The sequence below is a fragment of the Manis javanica genome, chromosome 1, assembly GCF_040802235.1.
Source record: "Manis javanica isolate MJ-LG chromosome 1, MJ_LKY, whole genome shotgun sequence".
NCBI classification, from domain to species: Eukaryota; Metazoa; Chordata; class Mammalia; order Pholidota; family Manidae; genus Manis; species Manis javanica.
Window position 1 is genome coordinate 14,174,279 of NC_133156.1, and position 20,514 is coordinate 14,194,792.

The 20,514-nt window shown below is 40.7% G+C and overlaps 1 protein-coding gene across 7 annotated transcripts in view; it reads right to left on the minus strand.

Moving 5' to 3' along the window:
- FLT1 (fms related receptor tyrosine kinase 1) overlaps positions 1-20,514 on the minus strand; it is a 172,570-nt gene that overhangs the window by 64,396 nt on the left and 87,660 nt on the right. For 6 of the 7 annotated variants that reach the window (XM_073228657.1, XM_073228647.1, XM_073228655.1 and 3 more), the window contains exons 13-14: positions 14,753-15,061; positions 9,951-10,097 (exon numbers count right to left, since the gene is read on the minus strand). In XM_073228657.1, the coding sequence (XP_073084758.1) occupies positions 9,951-10,097; positions 14,753-15,061 (456 nt within the window). Of the gene's footprint in view, positions 1-9,464; positions 9,874-9,950; positions 10,098-14,752; positions 15,062-20,514 lie in introns of those variants that run through there. The other variant, XM_073228662.1, reaches the window with a different exon arrangement.

The following is a 20,514-nucleotide window of genomic DNA, read 5'->3' on the forward strand; positions in this document are numbered from 1 at the left end:
CCTTTCCATGTAACTATGCATAAGGGAAAAGATAAACAACATTTCTTTCATTTCTCTCATTTGAGATAATAATGTCTATTACTTCACTAGTTTAACTTAGACAAAATTGAGTTTTGATAACAGAATAGTTTCCAAAAGCTCTCAAGAAATTGTAAACTCGTTGACTTGAAGGTGCTATGGTTGAAGTGAGCACCTTGAAACTGTGCCAAAACACATGTATTTCTAAACATTTAAAAATGAGAACCCTTTCACTATGAACTTTGCTTTGCTTCTAATGGAGTATTTCAAGATGGTTCAGGCACTTAAAAAATAGAGCTAGTGGTACGAGCTCTATGATTATTAGATGTAAAACTTAGCTATCAATTATGTATATCTATCATTGTAAACATACACACATGTACATGTACACATATATATACACACATGCACTCATTCCTGCCCCAGTAAATTCTTGTGGTATGTTCAGATTTACCATGTTCCCTCCATGAGGTTAGAAGGATTTATACTGCAGGATAGAGCCATCCACCTCAAGTGGCCTTTCTGTGTATAGAGAAATAGTGTTTCTATGACCATTTTAAGACAGGGAAATAGTACTGCATTGCATAAGAAGTTAAAGTCAAGAGAGAGCTTTTCATCAGAAGAATAGCTAAATAAATTGTAGGAATACATACCATATTATATAGGGTATGACTGCTGAAAAGAACGAGGCAGAACAATATGTGCTGACACAAAAACACCTCTAAGACATACTGGGAAAAAATGAATCTTAAAACAAAACACAGTCTGATCACAACGGAATTTTATCTTACTGATGCTGACTCTCTCATACAACCCCACTACTGGTCACTTGCTGTGATCCATTATCTTGTTTTATTCATCAGAGCAGTTACTACTTCCGGTTGTATGCTATATGCTTTGTTTTTTTGTTTGTTAAATGTATTATCTGTATTTTTCTATTAAAATGTAAATTCACAGTCCCTATGTTGTTCCCAGCTGTTGGATGAATGAATGACTGAATCCCATTTATCATTTGCTCCACATGTACATGTGCCTGTGTGTGTATGTATATGTATACATATATATATATATATGTCCCACATTTGTATATATGCACATATACAGGCAAAAAAATGAAAAAAATCACTGACAAAAAAATCATATAACAAGAAAAATCAGAACTATTGAATGAAAGTCTAAAAGATATATAGAGCCAAATACTTAAACATTTGCAAAACTTTATACTATTGACTGTGTACAGAACAATGAAATACTTTTGAGGCAAGAAAAGTAGATTTGTACTTCACAACAATTGACGATTTTGGATTAAAGCAATAAAAAAAGGACAAACCAAAACCCCTTCCATCGAAGACTAGTCCCCAACTTTGTGTGTGTTGTGGGGGCGGGAGTGGGAGCATGATAATCATTATGTTTTCTGTGTTTTAGTTTATTTTTTCAGTAAGTCAGTTTTCTTATGACCAAGTTGAATAAAATGGCTACTTAAACTAATATATATATATATCATCTTACTGTTCAAGGCTCCTTAGTAGCAAGAAATATGCAAAAATCAAGTTTATCACTTGAATGTAGGATGGAGGAGGAATGAACTTTCTTGATTTTATTTTTTCTCCAGTTAGTCATTCAAGTGATGGGCTGAGTTCACTGAATAGGTTATCTGAGAATATACTGGTTTGTTTATTTTCCTTAATTGGGTTGGGCATAGTGGTGAGTGCAACTGCATTGCTGTATGTCACTTTAGGTCCTGGTTAAACTGTTTCAAGTTTGTATTTGTGCGGAGAAAGGTTGCCATGCAATTTCTGGATATTTGATATAGAGAAACTTCATCCAATTATTTTGCTAAAAGAAAAAACTTACCTAAGGTAGCATATGAGTTTTCTCATTTAGTCACCAGTCTTCAGTGTAAGCAGGATTGGGGACTGAGGCTGTCTCCCACTCTAAGAGCCCAGACAGTGGCTCTTAGTTTTGGGGTTAGTGACTTGGGATAGGGTGCAGTCCCTGAGGTCTCTGGGGTGACTGGAGAGTCAACCCTGTCCTCCCCATCAGATCCCCATATTTTTTTGTTTCTCTTCTTTTTGTTTTTCTTCATTACCCATTTCTTTTTCTCTGTTACTGGTCCCTCAAACATTGTGCTTCAGACAAAACAAGCTGCTGATCTTGGCCATCCCCAGACTACAGTTCCATGTGTTGCAAGAGGTCACAGAAAAAAATCAAAAGAGGAGGTTAATTCACAGTCAAAAGGGAGAAACTTTAATGGGTATGAGGTTTCCGTTTGAGATGATGAAGAAGTTCTGAAACTACATAGTGGTGAGGGTTGCACAACAGTATGAATATACTTACTGTCACTGAATTGTACACTTTAAATGTTAGTTGAAATAGTAACACTTATGTTGCGTCTATTCTGCCACAGTGGAGAAAAAAATAGGGGGAGAGACTCTTTCTAAAAATATCCACATTTCTTATGTTCTACATTTTTGCATTTGAAAATTCAAGAGGACTTTTAAAAAGGCACACAACCAAACAGAAAGCACTAGCAGGGGGTCCTGCTGTTTATATGGATGGGTTTGTGCGGGCTAATGTGTGATCCCTCAGTGGGTTCTTGCCCTGGCTCACAGCTGGCAGGAGGCTTTTCTGGGCTGAATGGAGATGAGGAAGCTATGCTGGAAAATGTAACGGAGAAATTTTCTTTGGGCAAAGCGCTTGGATATAGGATATGATGCTAGGTGTGCATGTATGTGCAAAATGTAAGTAAGCTGGAACTTGACAATAAAGAGAGATTTGGAGGTTAAGATTGATTCTCTATGAATAATTTTCGTTGATTTCCAATATAAAATGGGTTACTTTATACAAACCATAAAACTCTAAAGCTGTACTTGTCGGTCTCAGTGAATCAGCTAAGCATTAACAAGTAATGACAGAATTGCAAAAAGTGCATAAAATAACTATTTTTTTTCCACCACGTTAGGGTTGTGATTGAAGCCAGGGCTCCTCTTTTGCCCGGGGTCGGGCTTGTAGCCTGAATTCTGGCAGTGCCGAAATGGTTTGCCTGCAGGTGCTCCACTCCTTTCTCCTCATTCTCTAAGTAGCGGTTTATCCTTGGGAGAGCGCTGAGCCTTAGCTCAGTTCAGGATGCCCCTCATGCTTACATTGTTTTCCGAGGGAGAGATAAACCTTGATAACTTGTTTGGAGATTCCGGCTAGAATCTCCGGCTAGAATCACTAGAGAAGGTTGGCCCTTCTTTATACAGAGACTCCCTTAAAGATGCCTCTTGGAGGGAAGAAACGGTAGGAACAGTTGCTTAGCCAGTCACGTCAGCGGACTGACGGGCTCACTGGGGTGATAGAGCAGCCAGCTCCCCTTCCCATCCATGGCCCCATGTGTACCTGCAGTCTTTCTTTCTGCAATATTTCTTAACTCATTAGGTACCTTAAGGGTAGATTTGATGGGGAAGGAAAGGCAATCACTACTCAAATTTTGCAAAAATAACTGACTTTTCTGTAGTTTATTATTGGTAAGAAATCAAGCAGAGCTGCTGATTCTAATAGCCTGAGGGAAAGAGATAGTCAGTTTATCATCCCTAAGCATAGATGTCTTCATTCATCTCTCTCTTCTACCTTATTTAAGATCTTTCCTAGATCTCTGAAAACCAGTGTACACTTCACATGTAATTCTGTCCCCCCAGGTACTAGGACAGTAGCTCACCTTGATCTGAGTATACGCTTATGGGTGCAGATATTTGGTGTCAGCGGCAACAGGAAAGATTTCTCTTTTAGCTCATTAGGTCAGTGACCCTAGGGATCAAGAGTTCATTATAGAAGGAATGTTGGTCAGTGGGTTAGAGTGATTCTCTCCTGCTCCATCCTCAATCTAAGACAGAATATATTTTATCTAAATTATTTGTTGTTCCAATTCTACTGCTTTAATCTTAAAAGATTCTGAAAATGTTCTGCTGTCATAGAAATTCAGTTTAAATAATAGTTTGATGATGGTTTCTCAATTCAGCCAGGCTTTACTAAAACATCTCAGATCAATATTGCCTTCTGTTCTCTTATTTTCAGAGAAGGAGAGTTTGTTATTTTTTCCAGCATTTTAAAGACATTTTCAGAAATCCCATTTTCCCTGCACAGTCTTTGGTGAGACGGTTTGTGATATTTTCAGTATAAAACTAAGCTAGGTAGATAGGCCTTCAGCCATATCTGCTTTGCAAACATGTCTTGCTGCCTTAGTCCCACCATGAAGTCAGTTGTCAACAGCCCCATGCTTTAAACATTTTTAGGACCTCACTGGAGAATCTGGAAGAGGGTGAGGTAAAAAGGGGTCTTTCTGATCATTTTGGAGGAACTGCCAGTCCCTTGCAGCAGGTAACTGGAGAAGAATAAGACACTTGGAGGAGTTGTGCCTTCTCCAGGGTGAAGTTAATGTTGTTCCAAGTCTTGGAGAAGACTTTGGATTTTTAGCCTAACAGAGATCAATGTTTCTTAAAGGAGCTTTGCTGTCTCTATACCCCTAAGAATCAAATCACACTCAAAGCAGCCACTGCCAAATAGAATTCATCTCCAACTTAGAGCTCTTAGGCAGTGCTTTCATGGTACTGGTCCTTTCACTGGGTTTTCCTTTCATGTCTGGCCCTTTATCTGTACTCACTTTAGCAGTCCTCTTATCACTTGTCCCTTCCAAGTCAAATGTCTCAAGTTACTTTCCTCTTTCAACACTTGGCTCCTTACCAGTCCCTGCTGATAGTTCCCAGTTGCTTCTTTACGCCGCTCTAATTTGGAAGTTATCATACCTTAATTACTTTGTGCATATTTTCTTTTCTTTCCTTCTTCTCTCTCTTCCATTCTGTGTATTCAGCTAGCAGTGAATGGCTGAGAACCCGTTGTACTGTATGTAGGCATGCATCAAGGTAGGAAAAGCACAAAGGCTGTATTTTTTGAATTATCTAATATGGTTAAAATACTTTAATCCTGTGACTGAGCCACAATATTTTACACTCATCCCATTTATTCACCTTTTTCCACTTTTAGACAAGTTAATTCTGCTGCTCAATTGACATGGTGATAGTAAGTTGAGACACGTGTGGTTGCTGCTTGAAGAACCTGTGTTCAATGTTTACACACATATTCCAGTTCATTAATTTAGATATTTGGTTATTCAGATGTTAATTTTCCTGCTCCCTGCTGGATATGCAGAGCCTAACACAGCATCAAACTCAAAGTAGTGTCTTTTAAATGTTTGCTGAATGAGTACAAGAGTGTTGGGCTGATACGGAATGAATTCTGGACCTTTTAAATCTCAAGAATACACCTGGATTTAAAACTTAAAAGTAACTCGTCAAATAATTTTCATTTTGTATACAACATGTCTCCTTTTTAAAAATTGCCTTAAATATTTCAATGTGCTTTAAATTTTTTAAGTAAAAAATTTAAATAAACTATAGTCTTTAGGAAGTTTAATCTTTAAAGGTTAGAAATAAGAAAATATTCATTGCTTAAAATACATGTTTGTTAATGCCAAGAGGTCTTTTAAAACTAGTGCCTATTTGCTCTCTTGTGAGGGACGTGAGCTTGTGCTGAGCTCTGCATGCTCAGGGTTGCAGAGCACGGCTCCAGACTCACTCTTCTGGTTTGAACCTTCGAACCTACGCATTAACTCTGTGACCTAGAACCAGTATTTCTTCTCTTTCTGTCTGTTTCCTCATCCTTTAGCCTGCAGAACAAGCATAGTAATTGAACGAACTCAGAGAAGTGTTATGAGGGGCAAAGTAAGGTTGGTAGAGTATATAGAATAGTACTGGCCTCTGGTAGTGCTTGTTAGTTGTGTGAAATGCACCTAATAATAGTACCTACCTCTGATGAGAGTCGCAAGAAGTAAACGAGATATTTACAATACTCCTAACAGGTGCCTTGGTACCTGGTGAATGCTCATCAGTCTTTATTATTACTTTTATAAGGTAAGAGATATTAATAAGGAAGACATATTAAGATACTGTATCCTCCAAGCCTTTAAAAATAAACACACATAAAACCGGGGAACCACTCGGTGATGCGCTCTATGACATGAACAGAATATAAACCCGACATCAGAGAAGAGGAAAGGTCACTGTGTACCAGGATGCGAACAAAGGCTCCCTGGGGAAAGCCGTTCTGGGGCCCAGAGGCTGAGGGGAGAAGGGCAGAGCAAACACTGTATGGGAGTGAGTGGTGGGGGTGAACTGTAGTTAGGAGGGTGGGGCCAGGCACCGAGGCCCTGGCCAGCCTGGGCCGGGCTGGCACTGTGGGGCTGGCAGAGAGCCCACCCGTGGGGGCTCAGGAGGCACGGCTTCTAGGGTGCCCCGGAGTGGACTGCCTCGTCCCTGTGTGCACAGTCCTGGGTCTGCCTGCTAAGGGTCCCTTTTGTTCCCGCTAGATGCCCTTTGGCCCAAGAGTTTGCACTCAGCTTTCCCAACACTTTCTTGAAATTGCCTTTCTTCTGTAGAAAAGCAGGGCCCCTCGGCAGGGTTTTCCTGATGGGAAATGAGGAGAAGCAAGAAGCTCTACGCCCGTCAGTTCTCTCTGTGGCATTCTATGGACGCCGGTGTAGAGCATGAGCTCTCATGTGTCCCCTGCTTCCACTCTCATATTTTTCTTTGAATAGATTAAGTCATCATTTAACAAACAGCGATGATAGTGGGCTGGACCCTATCACTCATCCCAGGGCACTAACATACTCTCAGTATATAAATTCTTTTTGAGTTAACAGGCTTCATAAAAAAGGATCTTAACTCTCTGAAGGATGCACAGTTTATTCTCAGGGTTTTAAAACTCAGTCTTGCTTTCCAAAGCTTTAGTATATAGTGAACTAGTTTGCAGTCCTTTTCAAGTTGTGATCTTGATATTTTTCCATTTCAGCTTTGGAACAACCAGTCAGTCAAGGATTATCACTTTGGTTCCCTGTAATCTTTACTTATAGGTTTCTCATAAGAAATAACCAGAAAAGATATCTACATTCATGAATATAATGGTCATAGTCATAGAGTATTTTGCATTTTGGCTGCTGAATTTGCTGCCTCAAATGGGGATCTTACTTCTGCAGCTTTATAAGTATTATATACATGTGAGATAGTTTCCAGAAAATTAAGACATCCCTTTCCAAAGGCTATAGCAGTTTCAAAGAGTCAATAAAGGGAGGAAAGAGACAGAAAAAAAATCAACAACTTAATATAGTTGAACTCGATAAATGCTAATAGTAGCATATTAGAATGATATTTCTAAATGATATTATATAAGACTCCTTTTAGATATTCTTTCTTTTGGCTCTCAGAAGATTAAAGAAAGCAGGAAAGAAGACACCTTTATTGGATTTAGAGTTGTTTGACATTTGGGCTGACTTATTAATTATCTGATACCTGTCAGTAAATTCTAAGCCAGGACTCTGGGCCAGCTTTGTTATATTAACTCTTTTAAGCCTCACCCCATTTCTGGTGTGGTCAGCGTTATCCGATTTATAAATAAGGGACTAGAGGCTCAGAGAGTACGGACAAGTGGGTTGCCCAAACCCTCTGACCCGTGAGGGCAATGTGAGGCCTCAGGTCCTGCCGACCACCTCGGAGTCTTTTCCCACTTGTAGTGACTGACTTGGCACATCTCTGGCCTTATCTATCCTCTAGTTCCAGAAGGGTCTTGAGCTTTCAAAATTAGACTCAATTCTAATTCTTCAACCCACATCCAAAGTATGAAAACAACTTAAGTCAAATTTACTTCTTTCAGAGAACCACCAGCATCTCACATCAACATTTCATAAAATACATATTGTAATCAAGTAAATTTGGGGAATACAGGACTTAAAACCATAGTTTACCTGACACCTTTAGTACAGGACTTCTTTGGGTCTTCAATATACTAATGTGAAGTCTGAATTGCTAAGAGGAGACTATTCCAAGCATTGTTTCATGGGCTATTTATTTATTCATGTATTCAGTCATCCTCTTATTTTGGTAGAATACCTCAAGGGATTAGTCTTCTAAGAAACAACCCATCTTAACAATGTGTCATCTTGGGCAAATCACTTTACCTCTTTGGGCCTAAATTTTCTGTTTTACAAATAGTACTAAAGATGATCCAAAGATCCCTTAACTTTAAAAATTCTATGACATATCTCCTCCCTCCAAGTCTAGGCATTTGTGCTACCAAATGAACTTGCTAAGGATAGAGTAAGATTTTCTGAAAACCACTCCTGAATGAATGAACCAATGATAGACTCATTGATTGCCAAATATTATGCCAGATTCTGAGGATAAAAAGACAAGTAAGGTACAAATGAGACAAAGATATGTTGTCTTCCCTGAGAATGAGGGCATGATATGATGATACACATACAGTAACAGAGCACACGCATGAACTGATGAGACAATATAGGGTGATGGCAGCAGAAATATGCAAAGATAATGGACACATAATGAATTGATGATTATAAAACAACTCAGTAAGAGTAGAGATATTTATCAATAATAAAGGCTCATGAAGACCTGCCTCCTCTTTGCAGGAGTTGAGTAAGGCTTTCTGGAGGGAGAACATCCGATCTGGGTCTTAGGGGATGGGTAGGCATTAGAGGAAGTGAAGGCACTCTAGGCGGAGGGAACACAATGACAGCCAAAGCATGGGGGCTTGAAGCAGCCTAACGTGTGCAGGGGTCTACAAGAGTTTGGTAGTAGCTGAATGTAAAGTTCAAGGCAGGGGAGAGTGAGCCTGGAGTTGTAGGGGCAGGGCCAGCTGTAGGTGCCTTCTCTGTCAGATGCTTGAACTTGCTCCTGTGATGCGGACAGCGGAAGACTTGAAACAGGAAAGTGACCTGTTCACAGCTGCGTTTTATACAGCCGTGTAGAAAACAGGTGCAAAGAGAGAAATGAGGCGGGGAGGGGGCCAGTTCAGAGACCACTGCAGCTGTTCAGGGGCTACATAATGAGCACCTGAACTAAAAGAGTAATAGTAGGAAAGCAGAGGAAAGGATGGCTTTGAAAAACGTTTAGCATTCGGTACAATGGGCTCAGCCTGGTGGCTGATTAGAGAAGTAGGTCCTCACCACCTCTAGTTTGGATGAGGAAGTATATGTCAGTAGCAGAGGATGTGAAGTGAGCTATTTTTGGACCTGCTTAGTGTAGGGCCTTTCATAGTAGATACCTTAAAATTAGAGATGTTATACCACAACCCTTTTCTGAGCATTACACTCAGGTAGGGATTTCATTTTGTGCAGAGGACTCACATTTAAGGACCACTCCAGACCACCCCTTATTGCCAGTTCTTTGATTCACATTGTTGGGATATTGCAAATAAATGACAATTTTATTTTTTAAATATGTACTTAATCAGAATTTTAAATACGTTTATTTTAATCTTAATTAACCATAGAATTATGATGCAGGTAATAGAGTTTACTTACTGTTTTAAGTCTAGTTATTTTTAAATATATTTTTTGCCTTAAGACAGTTAACACATAGCCATTAATTTTTTTACCAGTATTATAAAGTGCAATTTAAAATAGCTTTCTGTTTGCCAAATCATTAAAATTGGTGTAGGTGAGTTAAAATTATAAACCTACTCTGAACGTCATACATGATAGGTGACCAAAGCTTTGCTCTACCTCAAGCCTCCTGGGACTAACTTGTCACTCGCCCTGTTGTCAAGGTGAGCTGAAACATTTCCTAAGTGGTTCTTATGATATCTCTCTGAATGCAGTATACAGCAGGTTCTGCAAGGGTCTTTCTACAGGGTTAGTAGTATGGTCTGCACAGGAGCTGGCTCCAGTAGTGTTCATTTGAAGGGATGTGAGCATGACCCAGAGCCCAGGTTTTTGCAGCTCTCTCAGCGAGTGGTCCGGATGTCCTGGAAGTTGGTGGTAGGAATGTCAGGGGAAGAAGGGGATGCTGACAAAGAGTAAATGAAGGAAGAAAATCTCTTACCGGGTTCTTGCTGTATTTTGTGGTTGTTTTTAAACCAGGTTATCTGAGGCTCTGGGACCCCGCTGGCGTGGCAGTCTAAAGTGGTGGAGCTGCTGACAGCCACCGTGTGATCGCTGAGGTTCCGCAGAAGGGACGGGGCTTCCGGATCTAGCAAAGAAAGAAAGGGGATTTGATTACTTGTCAGGCTTGTCCTCTTATTGTATATGCATATCAACATTTTAAATATCTGTAGAAACAGCAGAACTCAACTATAAGGTTTCATTCGTATTTTGTTCCCTAGAGCTCTCTGCTTTGAACCTGTTTACTCTTTATTAAATTGCTACAATAAATTGAGATTTGTTAGACTGGAGTAAAATCAAGATCTGTATATTGTGAGATTTCAATCTCAAGGTTTTGGCCTGGCCAACTAGTTTTCTTCCTTTTTTTTGAAAGAAGCTTTTAAAACCTAGAGATTTTGCATGATATTGTAGGAACTAAAAAGGAAACACATGATTTTGGAAATAGGCATGTAATGAGTTTTTACATAAATAGATGGTATTGTAGTGGTGAGCTAAATAATTCCGTATGTATTTTTAGTGATGTGTTTGCGAGGGCATGTTTGCATTACCCAGCTGTCAGGAACCTGCATTGTAAGGCAGCAGACCAAACAGGAGAATTTCTTGAACTTTGAAAGCTTTATTGACTTCCTTCCTCCATTCCCTTCCCAAATGCAAGCAACCAAGATTCATTCAAGAGGCAGAGGCACAGATTTGTAGTTTTTGCACTATATAATAGTACAAATATTGTATTTTATATTATTTTCTCTTGGAACATACAAATATGATACAATTTATTTTAATAAAATGCCAACCAATATAGTACAACAACATGAATTTAATACATTAGGATGCAATACATTACAACATTAAAATCCCACATAGGAATGGCAGTACCCCCAAGAACCCCAATAGGCACAGTGTCTCTATTTAATGAAGTAGTCGGTCAGCCCTGCTGATGCATATACATTCTAGTTAGACGGGGCTCAAGCTTCCAAGGTAGAGGAATAAAGGTAACTCCTCATGTCTTTCCCACCCTCCCAAATCATCCTTTCCCCCCACCTAGTTGCAAATCCTGGAGCAGAAATCAGAAGAGTTTTGACATAACTTACACATTCTATGTCACTGGTTTCAATTAAACAGTATGAGCTTTCTCTGACCATTTTTGATTTCCTCATCTTATTGAACTAAAACTGTGACTACGGCTTAAGAGTGGTTACAGTGCTATAAGAGATGACACACTGCAATGGCTCTGATTCTGTGTCCCTGCAGGATTCTGCCAAGTCCCCAGACCTTTCTCTTTTTACTCCTGCAGGGAAACTCTCAGGATTAGCATTCATTAAAGCAGTTTGGAGATCTCAGGTTAAAAAGTGTATTATCATATAACTATTATAACATGTTGACGTAGTGTAACATGGTAGGGTTACTATCTGTTAGGAGAAACAGATTTCTCATTGAATTTGTATTTCCATTGCTCATCACTAGTCTTTTCTCATTTTACGCAACATGAAATCTGAAGGCAAAAAAGAGTGTTGAAGGAAGTGCTTTGATTTAGAAAATCTTCAAAGTGTGAAAGATCTTTTTGCTTGTTTCAGTTAACATTCCTAGAAATGTCTTGCCCCGCCAGGCAGAACCATTTTAATATTTCTATGTCTGTATTCTGTACAATCTGTCAAACAGCTTTTCTGAATTGAAAATGCAGCCATGTTTCAAAATCTGCAATTTTGATAACTTTTTTATGGTCGACCATTACAATTTTGGCATTTTTACACAGTAAGAACCCCCAACATACAGTGAAACATGACAAGATAATAAAGAACAGTGGTATATTACTATGTGGTATCTTTAACAGTGGCAAGCCAAGTTTGACATGTTTCATTTAAAACTCACACCCAGTTCACTAAGTTATACTTTTAATAGCTTCCCTTAGGTTCATTTACTGTTTCCCATGCATTAAACATGATAAAATAATCTATCATTGCCCATAGGCCTTGTTATAAAATGGAAATCTGAATACAGGGCCTATAAGACCCAAATTATTTTCATAACTACAAATGGTAACATTGTCAACACAAACAAGATTTGGCTTCCCTAACGGGTGTATTGGAAAATAACACTTCTATAAAAGAGAATGGTTTATTTCAACATCAATGTCAGGAAGAACTCCCCAAGTTAAAGAGAAGCAGCAAAGGGCTGCACGACAAACAGGACTCTATTAAATACACAGTTCATATAAACACGTCTGAAACATACAGTATGACAATTGTTTTCTTTGTACCCATTTCTGAGACAATGTTCTGCCTACTTGAAAAGTCTCATTTTTTGACTAGTTTCTAAATGGCCAATTAACTAAGGAATCATTTGATCAACTCCCACTTTAGAGTCATCTGTTTGGGCATTTTAAATAAAAAGGGTACACTGAACCCATATTCTAAACCTAAGTTATTTGCTGGTAGTAGGTAGCTGCTTTCCAAAATTTAACAATGTGGAGCTGATCCCTTCAAACCGAGAAAATCAGAATTAACAGAATATTTCTGCTGGTTATCAATAGCCAAAGATAGTTCTCCGCCAGGTTCTTTTACTTTTCAGTGTTACAGCCCCAGAGATCTGCCAGGTCCCATAAATACATAATTTCTGTTCTCCACTTGGAGTGGGGACTAAGGAGCCAGCCTCGTGCCCTCTGCTCCATTGCAGTCACTGGCCACAGTAATCTCGCTCTCTCCTTACCCATTATCCTCCCCTTAACTCCGCACCTGAGGAGTAACTAATAAAAACCCAAATCCACCCAGTTCTTTTCTTTCTGAAACTCTCTGGAAGGATTGATTACACAGTGAACAAGTACTTACTCTATGGAACTCTTAAAACCATCTCCTGGAAGTACTTAAAATCACCTGTAAATACTAACAACCTCCTCCCCACACAAGTTGCAACTGTAATTTTAAGGGGAAGGAAATGATAGATACTGCATGTCCACTGAGCATTCTTTCAGAAGCAATCCCTGAACCATTCCACTTGCTTTTTCAGCTTTAGTAAAAATGGAGGCCCCAAGTTTTGTGATTATGAAGGCATTGCTTCCTGAAGGAACACAACTGACTAATAATGAACAAAGACCCCAGGCAAAAGAGCCATAGGTAAAATTTCAAGATACAATTGATTATTCTTTCCTCTGGGCTGACAGCTTCCAGGTTACTAATTGTTTTCAGAGCATTTGGGGCTCCATAAAACTAGCATGGGGGGGAAATGCTATTGTTTACTCTTTCACACTTGACAAAAGCAATTCCCACGTGAAAGACAAGTTTAGCCGTGGGACACAGTCTGTTACCTAAAGGAGGAAACAGTTTGCTGAGTTCCCAAGCCTGAGAAGCTGTCACATCGTCACCTCCTATTGAACTGCCCAGCCACTGCATTCCCAGCAGTGGTTATTTTGGTCATTACAGATTGTTTTCCAATAGTTTATGCAAGTCACATGTCATGATCAATCATAAATGAAAACAAGAAAACAATGCACATTAAATTGGTGAAAAAGTCACTTTCCCCTCAAATGCAGGCTTCAAGTAAGAGAGAACGATCTCTCTTGATTTACAAATGGTGTGTAATTTTGAATGGCCGATTCTGCTTCCGTTTTGCCATGTCTTAATCCCCTTTAAAAAATCCTGTTAACATGTGCGTATGGGGAAAGTGGGCCTTTTTTTAATGGGCAGCTTGTAGATTTACATTTAGAACAATGCATTAAACCTGTGGTCACAATAGCCTTTATTTTCTTGATAAATTGCGTTATACCTTCGAATGCGATCAATTAAAGAGGATACAGTTCTTTAAAAGAATAACCAGGGGACAATTCCATTTAAAATGACCTTGTGATCCACTTTGTCTCAGGTGCTGCCAGCAGTGGTAGAGCCCGCACAGAGGCAGCGAGGAGAGCCCTCGCCGGACTGAGTTGGCTAGCTCTCTGGAATGGCCTGAGAGGGGATTGGGCTTCGTTTGCGTGGACTTGCACCATTCATCCTGTGACACAGCTTTCACACCTCTGAATTATACCATCTTACACCCCTGGGACCCATTTTAGAAGCTCCAGTTTAAGATTCACGTGCTTCATGTAAAAAAGAAAAAAACAAAAGCATTTTCAAATAAATAAGCATTATATAACTTGTTATTCAGGTGCTATTTACAAATCAAGAGCAGATGAAATAGTACAAAATAAAACCAGGCAGCGGTCCGACAGGATCTCAGATTCAACCGTGCTCATTCTGAGCTGGAAAATTAACTTAACTCATGTCCATCTTGGGCAGAAACCCGCTTTGTTTAACTTGATCAGTTTGTGCAGCTTCGGAACTTAACAGACAAGAAGAGGTTGGCATCAAAATGGAAGGAAAGGATCAGTCCCAGGCTGTTGTTTTTTTACCAGGCAGGAGAAGACAGCAAAGAGCAGAGAACACAGAGAGCGCACTGCAGGGATCCTCCAAATCCAAACGCAAACGCGCACCACGTGGGCCCCGGAGGGCGGAGCCCTCGGCCTTCCCGGGGCCCAGAGCGGGGCCTGGGGGGGTCTCATTATGACTCCTATCATCTCCAAACTCATTTTGGGAGGAGCATGTCCTCTGAGCCGGAAAGTTAGCAACAGTGACAATAAATCAAGATGATATGAGACAACTGTTACTTTTCAATGAGTCCTTTAATGTTTTACATTATCTGGTGTGGTACAATCATTCCTTGTGCTTTTAAATTTGGAGATCCGAGAGAAAACAGCCTTTTTGTTGCAGTGCTCACCTCTAATGGTCACTTCTTTCTTCTGAAGGATTTCTTCCCCCGTGTCTATGTTCCTGGCTCTGCAGGCGTAGGTGCCTGAGTCTTCCCGCGAGGCGTTCTTGACGGTCAGGTTGAGGGTAACGGAGTACTCTTTCGTGACGGCCGTGTTTTGCTTGCTGATACTGTGGTGCATTGTTCGGTTGTTCACTGTCCGCAGCAAGATCCAAGTAATGTCTCTGTACAAGAACTTGTTCACCGTGCAAGACAGTTTCAGGTCCTCTCCCTCGGTAGGCATTTTTTCCAAGGTAACATGAAACCCATTTGGCACATCTATAAAATGAGAATAGAGAACTTGAGTTGGTAGAAGAATCAGTGTCTCAGACTGACACAGTATCTCATCGTGGGCCTTCAGAGATCTTAGGAACTGTTCCTACACATGTTCTTTCAGCATCAGCACTGAAAGGATAAGCACATGCCCTTTCATTTTAGGGTACCTGATGCAGCGTGGAAGATCTGCCAACCAAGTCCATTCCCTCAGAATGCTCAACGTACCCAAAACAAGCCTCAGGTGCATGCGAGGGGGCTTTCAGTCATGCCTGCCAACGCCACTTTAATCCTAAACTTCTTGAGTAAAAACCCCTATTTCCTAACTGCCCTCTACTGGCTCGAGAGTATCTGCCTCCTGCTGCTGGTCCATGACTTGCCCTGCCCTTTGTGGGCACAGTTGGGGCGGAGAAGAACCAGGTGACTTACTCCTGTCGCCCTTCTTTGGTGATTGTTCTGTTCAGACTTCAAAGAACAAAGATTTCTTCCGAAAATGCAGACAACTAATTGGGAAACGCACCAGATTTTAAACATTACATTTACTCGCAATGACACATTAAGCGTTTTATGAAAGTGACTGTGTTTTAAAGCCCTGTTCTCCACCTCACGAGCTCTGCTCTTCAGTCTCCCTACCTTCCTCAGTTTCTCCAGTGGTCAGTGACCTTTTGCACTGAGTGCCCTTGTCTGACTGTGGACCATCTCACCAGAAGATTTAAAAAATTCATTGGTTGCTGGCCCTGACCTGCTCTCAAAACGCTTGTTACTGGTGGCACATCTGTACTTGAGCAAAGAATTGGGGCCAACATTTTACAAAGTACTTTGAAGATGAAAAGCACTATGTTATGCTATTATTATTATTATCCGTTACACACAAAGCTCTAAAGAAACCTTTAAACCTTAAGGGGACAATAGTCCAAAATTAGATATTGTATCAACTCTTTCCTAAATCTCACTTTGCTTGTTTTTCTGATTTTTCTGGGCTTTGGCTTTATTATAAAGTGTCACGTCTGAAGAAATGCCAAAGTATTCATTTGAAACCTGGGAGTTGGGGGGTAACGGTGGCTTATGTAGCTGTCAGGGGTTGGAGAGAGGAGACCGGCGGAGGCTTTCCTGCTTTTAAAATGAAAATCTAAGAAGGTGCCAGAAGATGCAGAAGCCGCTGACAGTCATTTTTAACCTAACAATAAGGTGTCAGAAATAGCCCATCTAATTCAGCATCTTTTTTATAACTTGGGACATTTTCCAAGCATGAAGAGTAAAACATCAACTTTTACACAGAAAGTAGAACAGAGCCCTGGGCACTGGTTGCAACCAAATCACTTCTTACCAGACCACAGACTTTCCATTTATGAGGTCTCATCCTGGTAGTTAGAGCCCAAGTGAGCCGAAGTAACACCGTGGAGATCATGTACAGTCTCTATTTACTTTAGTGATTTGAAACTTCCTGTGGAAATAGCTCACAGGTTTCCTGATGGAAGATTTTGTTTATCTTTGCCAGGCACCACCAGGAATCTCAAAATAAAATGCATTTAGTGACATTGGGAAACCTGGGAGATAAGGCAGCGTTGTTCCTGTTTCACCCTCAGTAATTGCTGACACACCCACAGTCACGCTCAGTGCCAACAAAACAGAAAAAAAATACCCCAACAAAACCCACATAGGGAAAGAACAGAACCAAATGGGTTTTGAGGTCTGTTTCTCGTACGGGGGACACTGTTACTGAAGCTAAGTTGGTTTCTGTTATCAGACAGCCTCTTAGCAATGATGATCTATTTCTCTGTATGACTCCTTTAGTATTCTCTTTGGATCCATGGGAGATGATAAATAAAATGTCCTAAAACTGGTTGATGAATCCAGAGGGAGTTTTCCCCTTAATTCATGTTGATTTTTTTTAGCCTGAGTACAAAAACAGACCCGAGAAAGAATTGCCTTCTAACTAAGTGAAAACAAAAAATCTTCCCACACTTCAGTATCTGCTGCAGACTGCACAGTTGTCCTCATCCTTTTACCACCTGTCACTTCGTGATGTTACATGAGGCATCATGGAGGAGAATCAACCTTTGCTCAGAAGCCACAGTCACCCTAGGGTCAGGTGCAAGAGTCACCTATTTGCAGAGGTGCGAATCAATGTTTTTTCTTGATTGGATAAAATGTGTGAATTAAGTTCATGGGAAAGACTAGCATGGAACTTGTAAAGGATGAAAGGATCTCATTCGTCAGGTGGAAATAAAGAAGGCTTTACTTCTTCTGAGAAATAAAAATAACATTCTCTAAACGGAGAGTAAGTGGTTACTAGAAGGTTTTGCTTGTTTCAAACAGATACCATGTTCAAGTGAATGGCACAGGTCAGAGTGGACAGGGGAGGATTCTAACAGCCACAGCTAACCAGTTTTCAGCAGTTTGGAAGGCTACTCTGAGTTATTATATTAGAAGGAAGGGGCAGCATGATTGGAACGAGGCCCAGTGAAGATCCAAATCTACGTCTTTCGATTGAGAGCATCTACGTTTTAGGCGTAGTATCTTTTAAAGCATTATCCACACTAGGTCAAGTATAAACACTGAACAAATATGCATTCATCCTTCAGAAAATAGACACATAAGGTGCAACATTCCCAAGAGTATATTTCTTCTCTAGTGAGAATCAAGTCTCTTGACAAAGATTTTAGTAAGAAAAAGATAATAATTAATTTAAAAATGAATGTAAGTAAATCGATGTTATCACCAATTAAAACTAAAACTTTTTGGGACGAGTAGAAATGGATTCAGGGAAATTACATTCCAGACAGTGGGGCTTGAGTGGCTGAATTCATGCTCCGTTTTAAGCTGGAAGCTCTTGAATTTCTAGAGGACACATGAGTTTTAAGGAGGTAAGTTCAAACTGAATCCTCATCACACCTTCCTACGGGCCAATCTTGGGGTCTAGAAAAGCTTTCCACCATTCCATGGTTATAAATTATATAATTGTGGTTGGAGGTGGGAGAGAATCTGTCTGAATTAAACAGATGATCAGCTTTATCAGCTGGGGCCCTTTCAGCAACCATACCCTGTGTCTACATGAGGCTGGAGTGAAAAACTCTATGGAGGAGGGACCAGATGTGGTTGCTGTAGTTAATGCTGGGCATCAATTAACCTTCCTCAGGGACTCTGAATAGGATGGAAATGAGCATTAAGTTCTCTTCTACTTTGGTACGTCCTCCCCAGTACTGCCATCAGACCCAGGCAAGAGGGCTCCCTGGCCTGGGCCTTCAGACGGCTCTATTCTGGGGGTACCTCTCCCCACAATGTAAACAGTCTGTGAGGCTAAGCGGGCATGCCCACTCAGAGCTTGTGCCACCTGCACTTCTCTATCTTACTCTGAGCCCCTGGGATGCCAGCATTCCCTGTAGAGATGAGGCGAGGCCTCTTCCAGTCTGCCTGTCCCCTTGGCTTGCCCTCCTGAGGTCAGACTGCTTGTCAGCGTGCCCGCCTGCAGACCCCAGGGAAGACTGGGAGGGGTGTGGACAGAATTTGGATGTATGGGCTGGGGAGACCATACATATGGGTGCAGGGCCCCTGGCAGTGTGGGACAGAGCCAGGGGTTGGAAAGAGAAGGCGGTGAGCCGGGTGGGCAGCTCCATTTGTACTGCCAGGCACTGCCATGTTCTACTGTGCACCTCTGAGTAGTCCAAGGATTCTAAATTTGTACCTGACCTTTTAGGTCATTATGAAATGTATTTGTCCACCACAGGCAGAAACATATTTAACAGCTTGTTCACTTGATTTAGACCTTGTAAGTGGTTAGAATTACAGTTTGTGGGCCTCCACAGGTACTCTCCCCGTGGCTGTGGGAACGTCAGGGTAAAGCCTGTTCTCTTCTTCCTACCTGGACGAATCCTCTCCCTACCCTTTCCTGCAGAGCCCCCCTCCAGGCCTGCTTGCTTCTCAGAGGCCTGGAGTTCCACTGTTCAATTCACTCCCACTGGCCACATGTGGCTATGGAGCACTTAAAATGTGGCTAGTATGACTGAAGAACTGAATTTTTTATTCAATCCATTTAAATTTTAAAAACTGAAGCAGTATAATATTTTTTAAAATATTGATTACATGTCGAAATAACATTTTGGATGTATTAGATTAAATAAAATCAATCTCACTTTTTTTTCTTTTTAAAAATGTGGTTACTAGAAAATTTGGAATTCCACATGTGGCCTACATTGTATTTCTGTTGGAGGGCATAGGCTTAGTACTGGTAAAGCCATCTGTCATATTACTTCTGTATACCTTTTGATATTCAGACACATATAATGTAACATCTCTCCATTTCCTCAGTGTTAAAGCTGTCTTCCTATGAAGTCAGGGCTGCACTGATAACCCTTCCAGTGCTCAGTACAAAGTTAAACTGTACTCTTCAATAGTCGGTGTTCATTAAACTTGTATAGACTTGTTAAGTGTTCAGAACAGAACAAGAATTGCTCAGTATTTTGTACTCTAAATCATACCTACAGCGGCTGTGGGTTTGGACAGTAACTTGTTTCCAGCCCATCATAAAGGACAATACAAACCTTTGCCCTTAATTAGTCCAAATCATCTGCGATTGATCAGAGAACCAGTATGTGTGAAACTGGTGTCTGAATCTTCTCTCAGAAAGAACTTTCCCTACTTGGAACGGATGCAAAGACGATTTCCCTTCCAATCTGCTGTGCTGCGCTTCACCTCCCCAAGTCCCATTTCCTCATTTGGAAAATTTGGGGGCTACATTGCTGAATAGCCTTCCCACTCTGACATTCAGTGAGAATCTACTCAATCAAGGATTTCTCCTATAACGCAGCTTCGCTGGGGTTGTTGACTTGCCAGAGACTCCCTGTGATCTGACAATCTGTAACCAGACCTACCTATTTCTAGAGAACTCTAGGCAACTGCTACAGCTTGCCCCACGCACTGTGAAGTTTCCAGAGAGCTGGCAAACTGCCCGGTTTCCTCAGAAAATTGGGGGAGTGTGGAGCCAGGCAATTGTTTTTATACTTTGAGTTACTTCCTTCCTTCCTGTACCCATGGAGGGACATGGGGAGGACCATTTGTGTACCTTGGAGGTTTTAAGATTTGCAGAGAACATCATATTTAAGGCTAAAAGTTCTTAAATGCTCCCTCCAAAATAGCACATTAATTATCGTCAGCAAAGCTCAATTTCAGATTTCTATAGGAGAGCCTCGTTCCCAAAAAGTTGAAATTACTTAAATTGTGAAACAGTTAGCTTCTTGGTTAGAAAAAAAAATGTCATCCCATGCATTATAATTGGTTTCCTTGCTTGTTATTGAACAGCTGCTGTGTTCTGGACCCTGTGCTTGGTGCTGAAGGGAGTTAAAAAAATGAACGTGAGAAGATCCCAAGTTCACAGTCCGGCCTGGGAGGGAGACGTACACAAGTGGCTCTGAAAGGGCAATCCAGGAACTCACTCCTTAGGGGCTCCAGGGATACTGCAG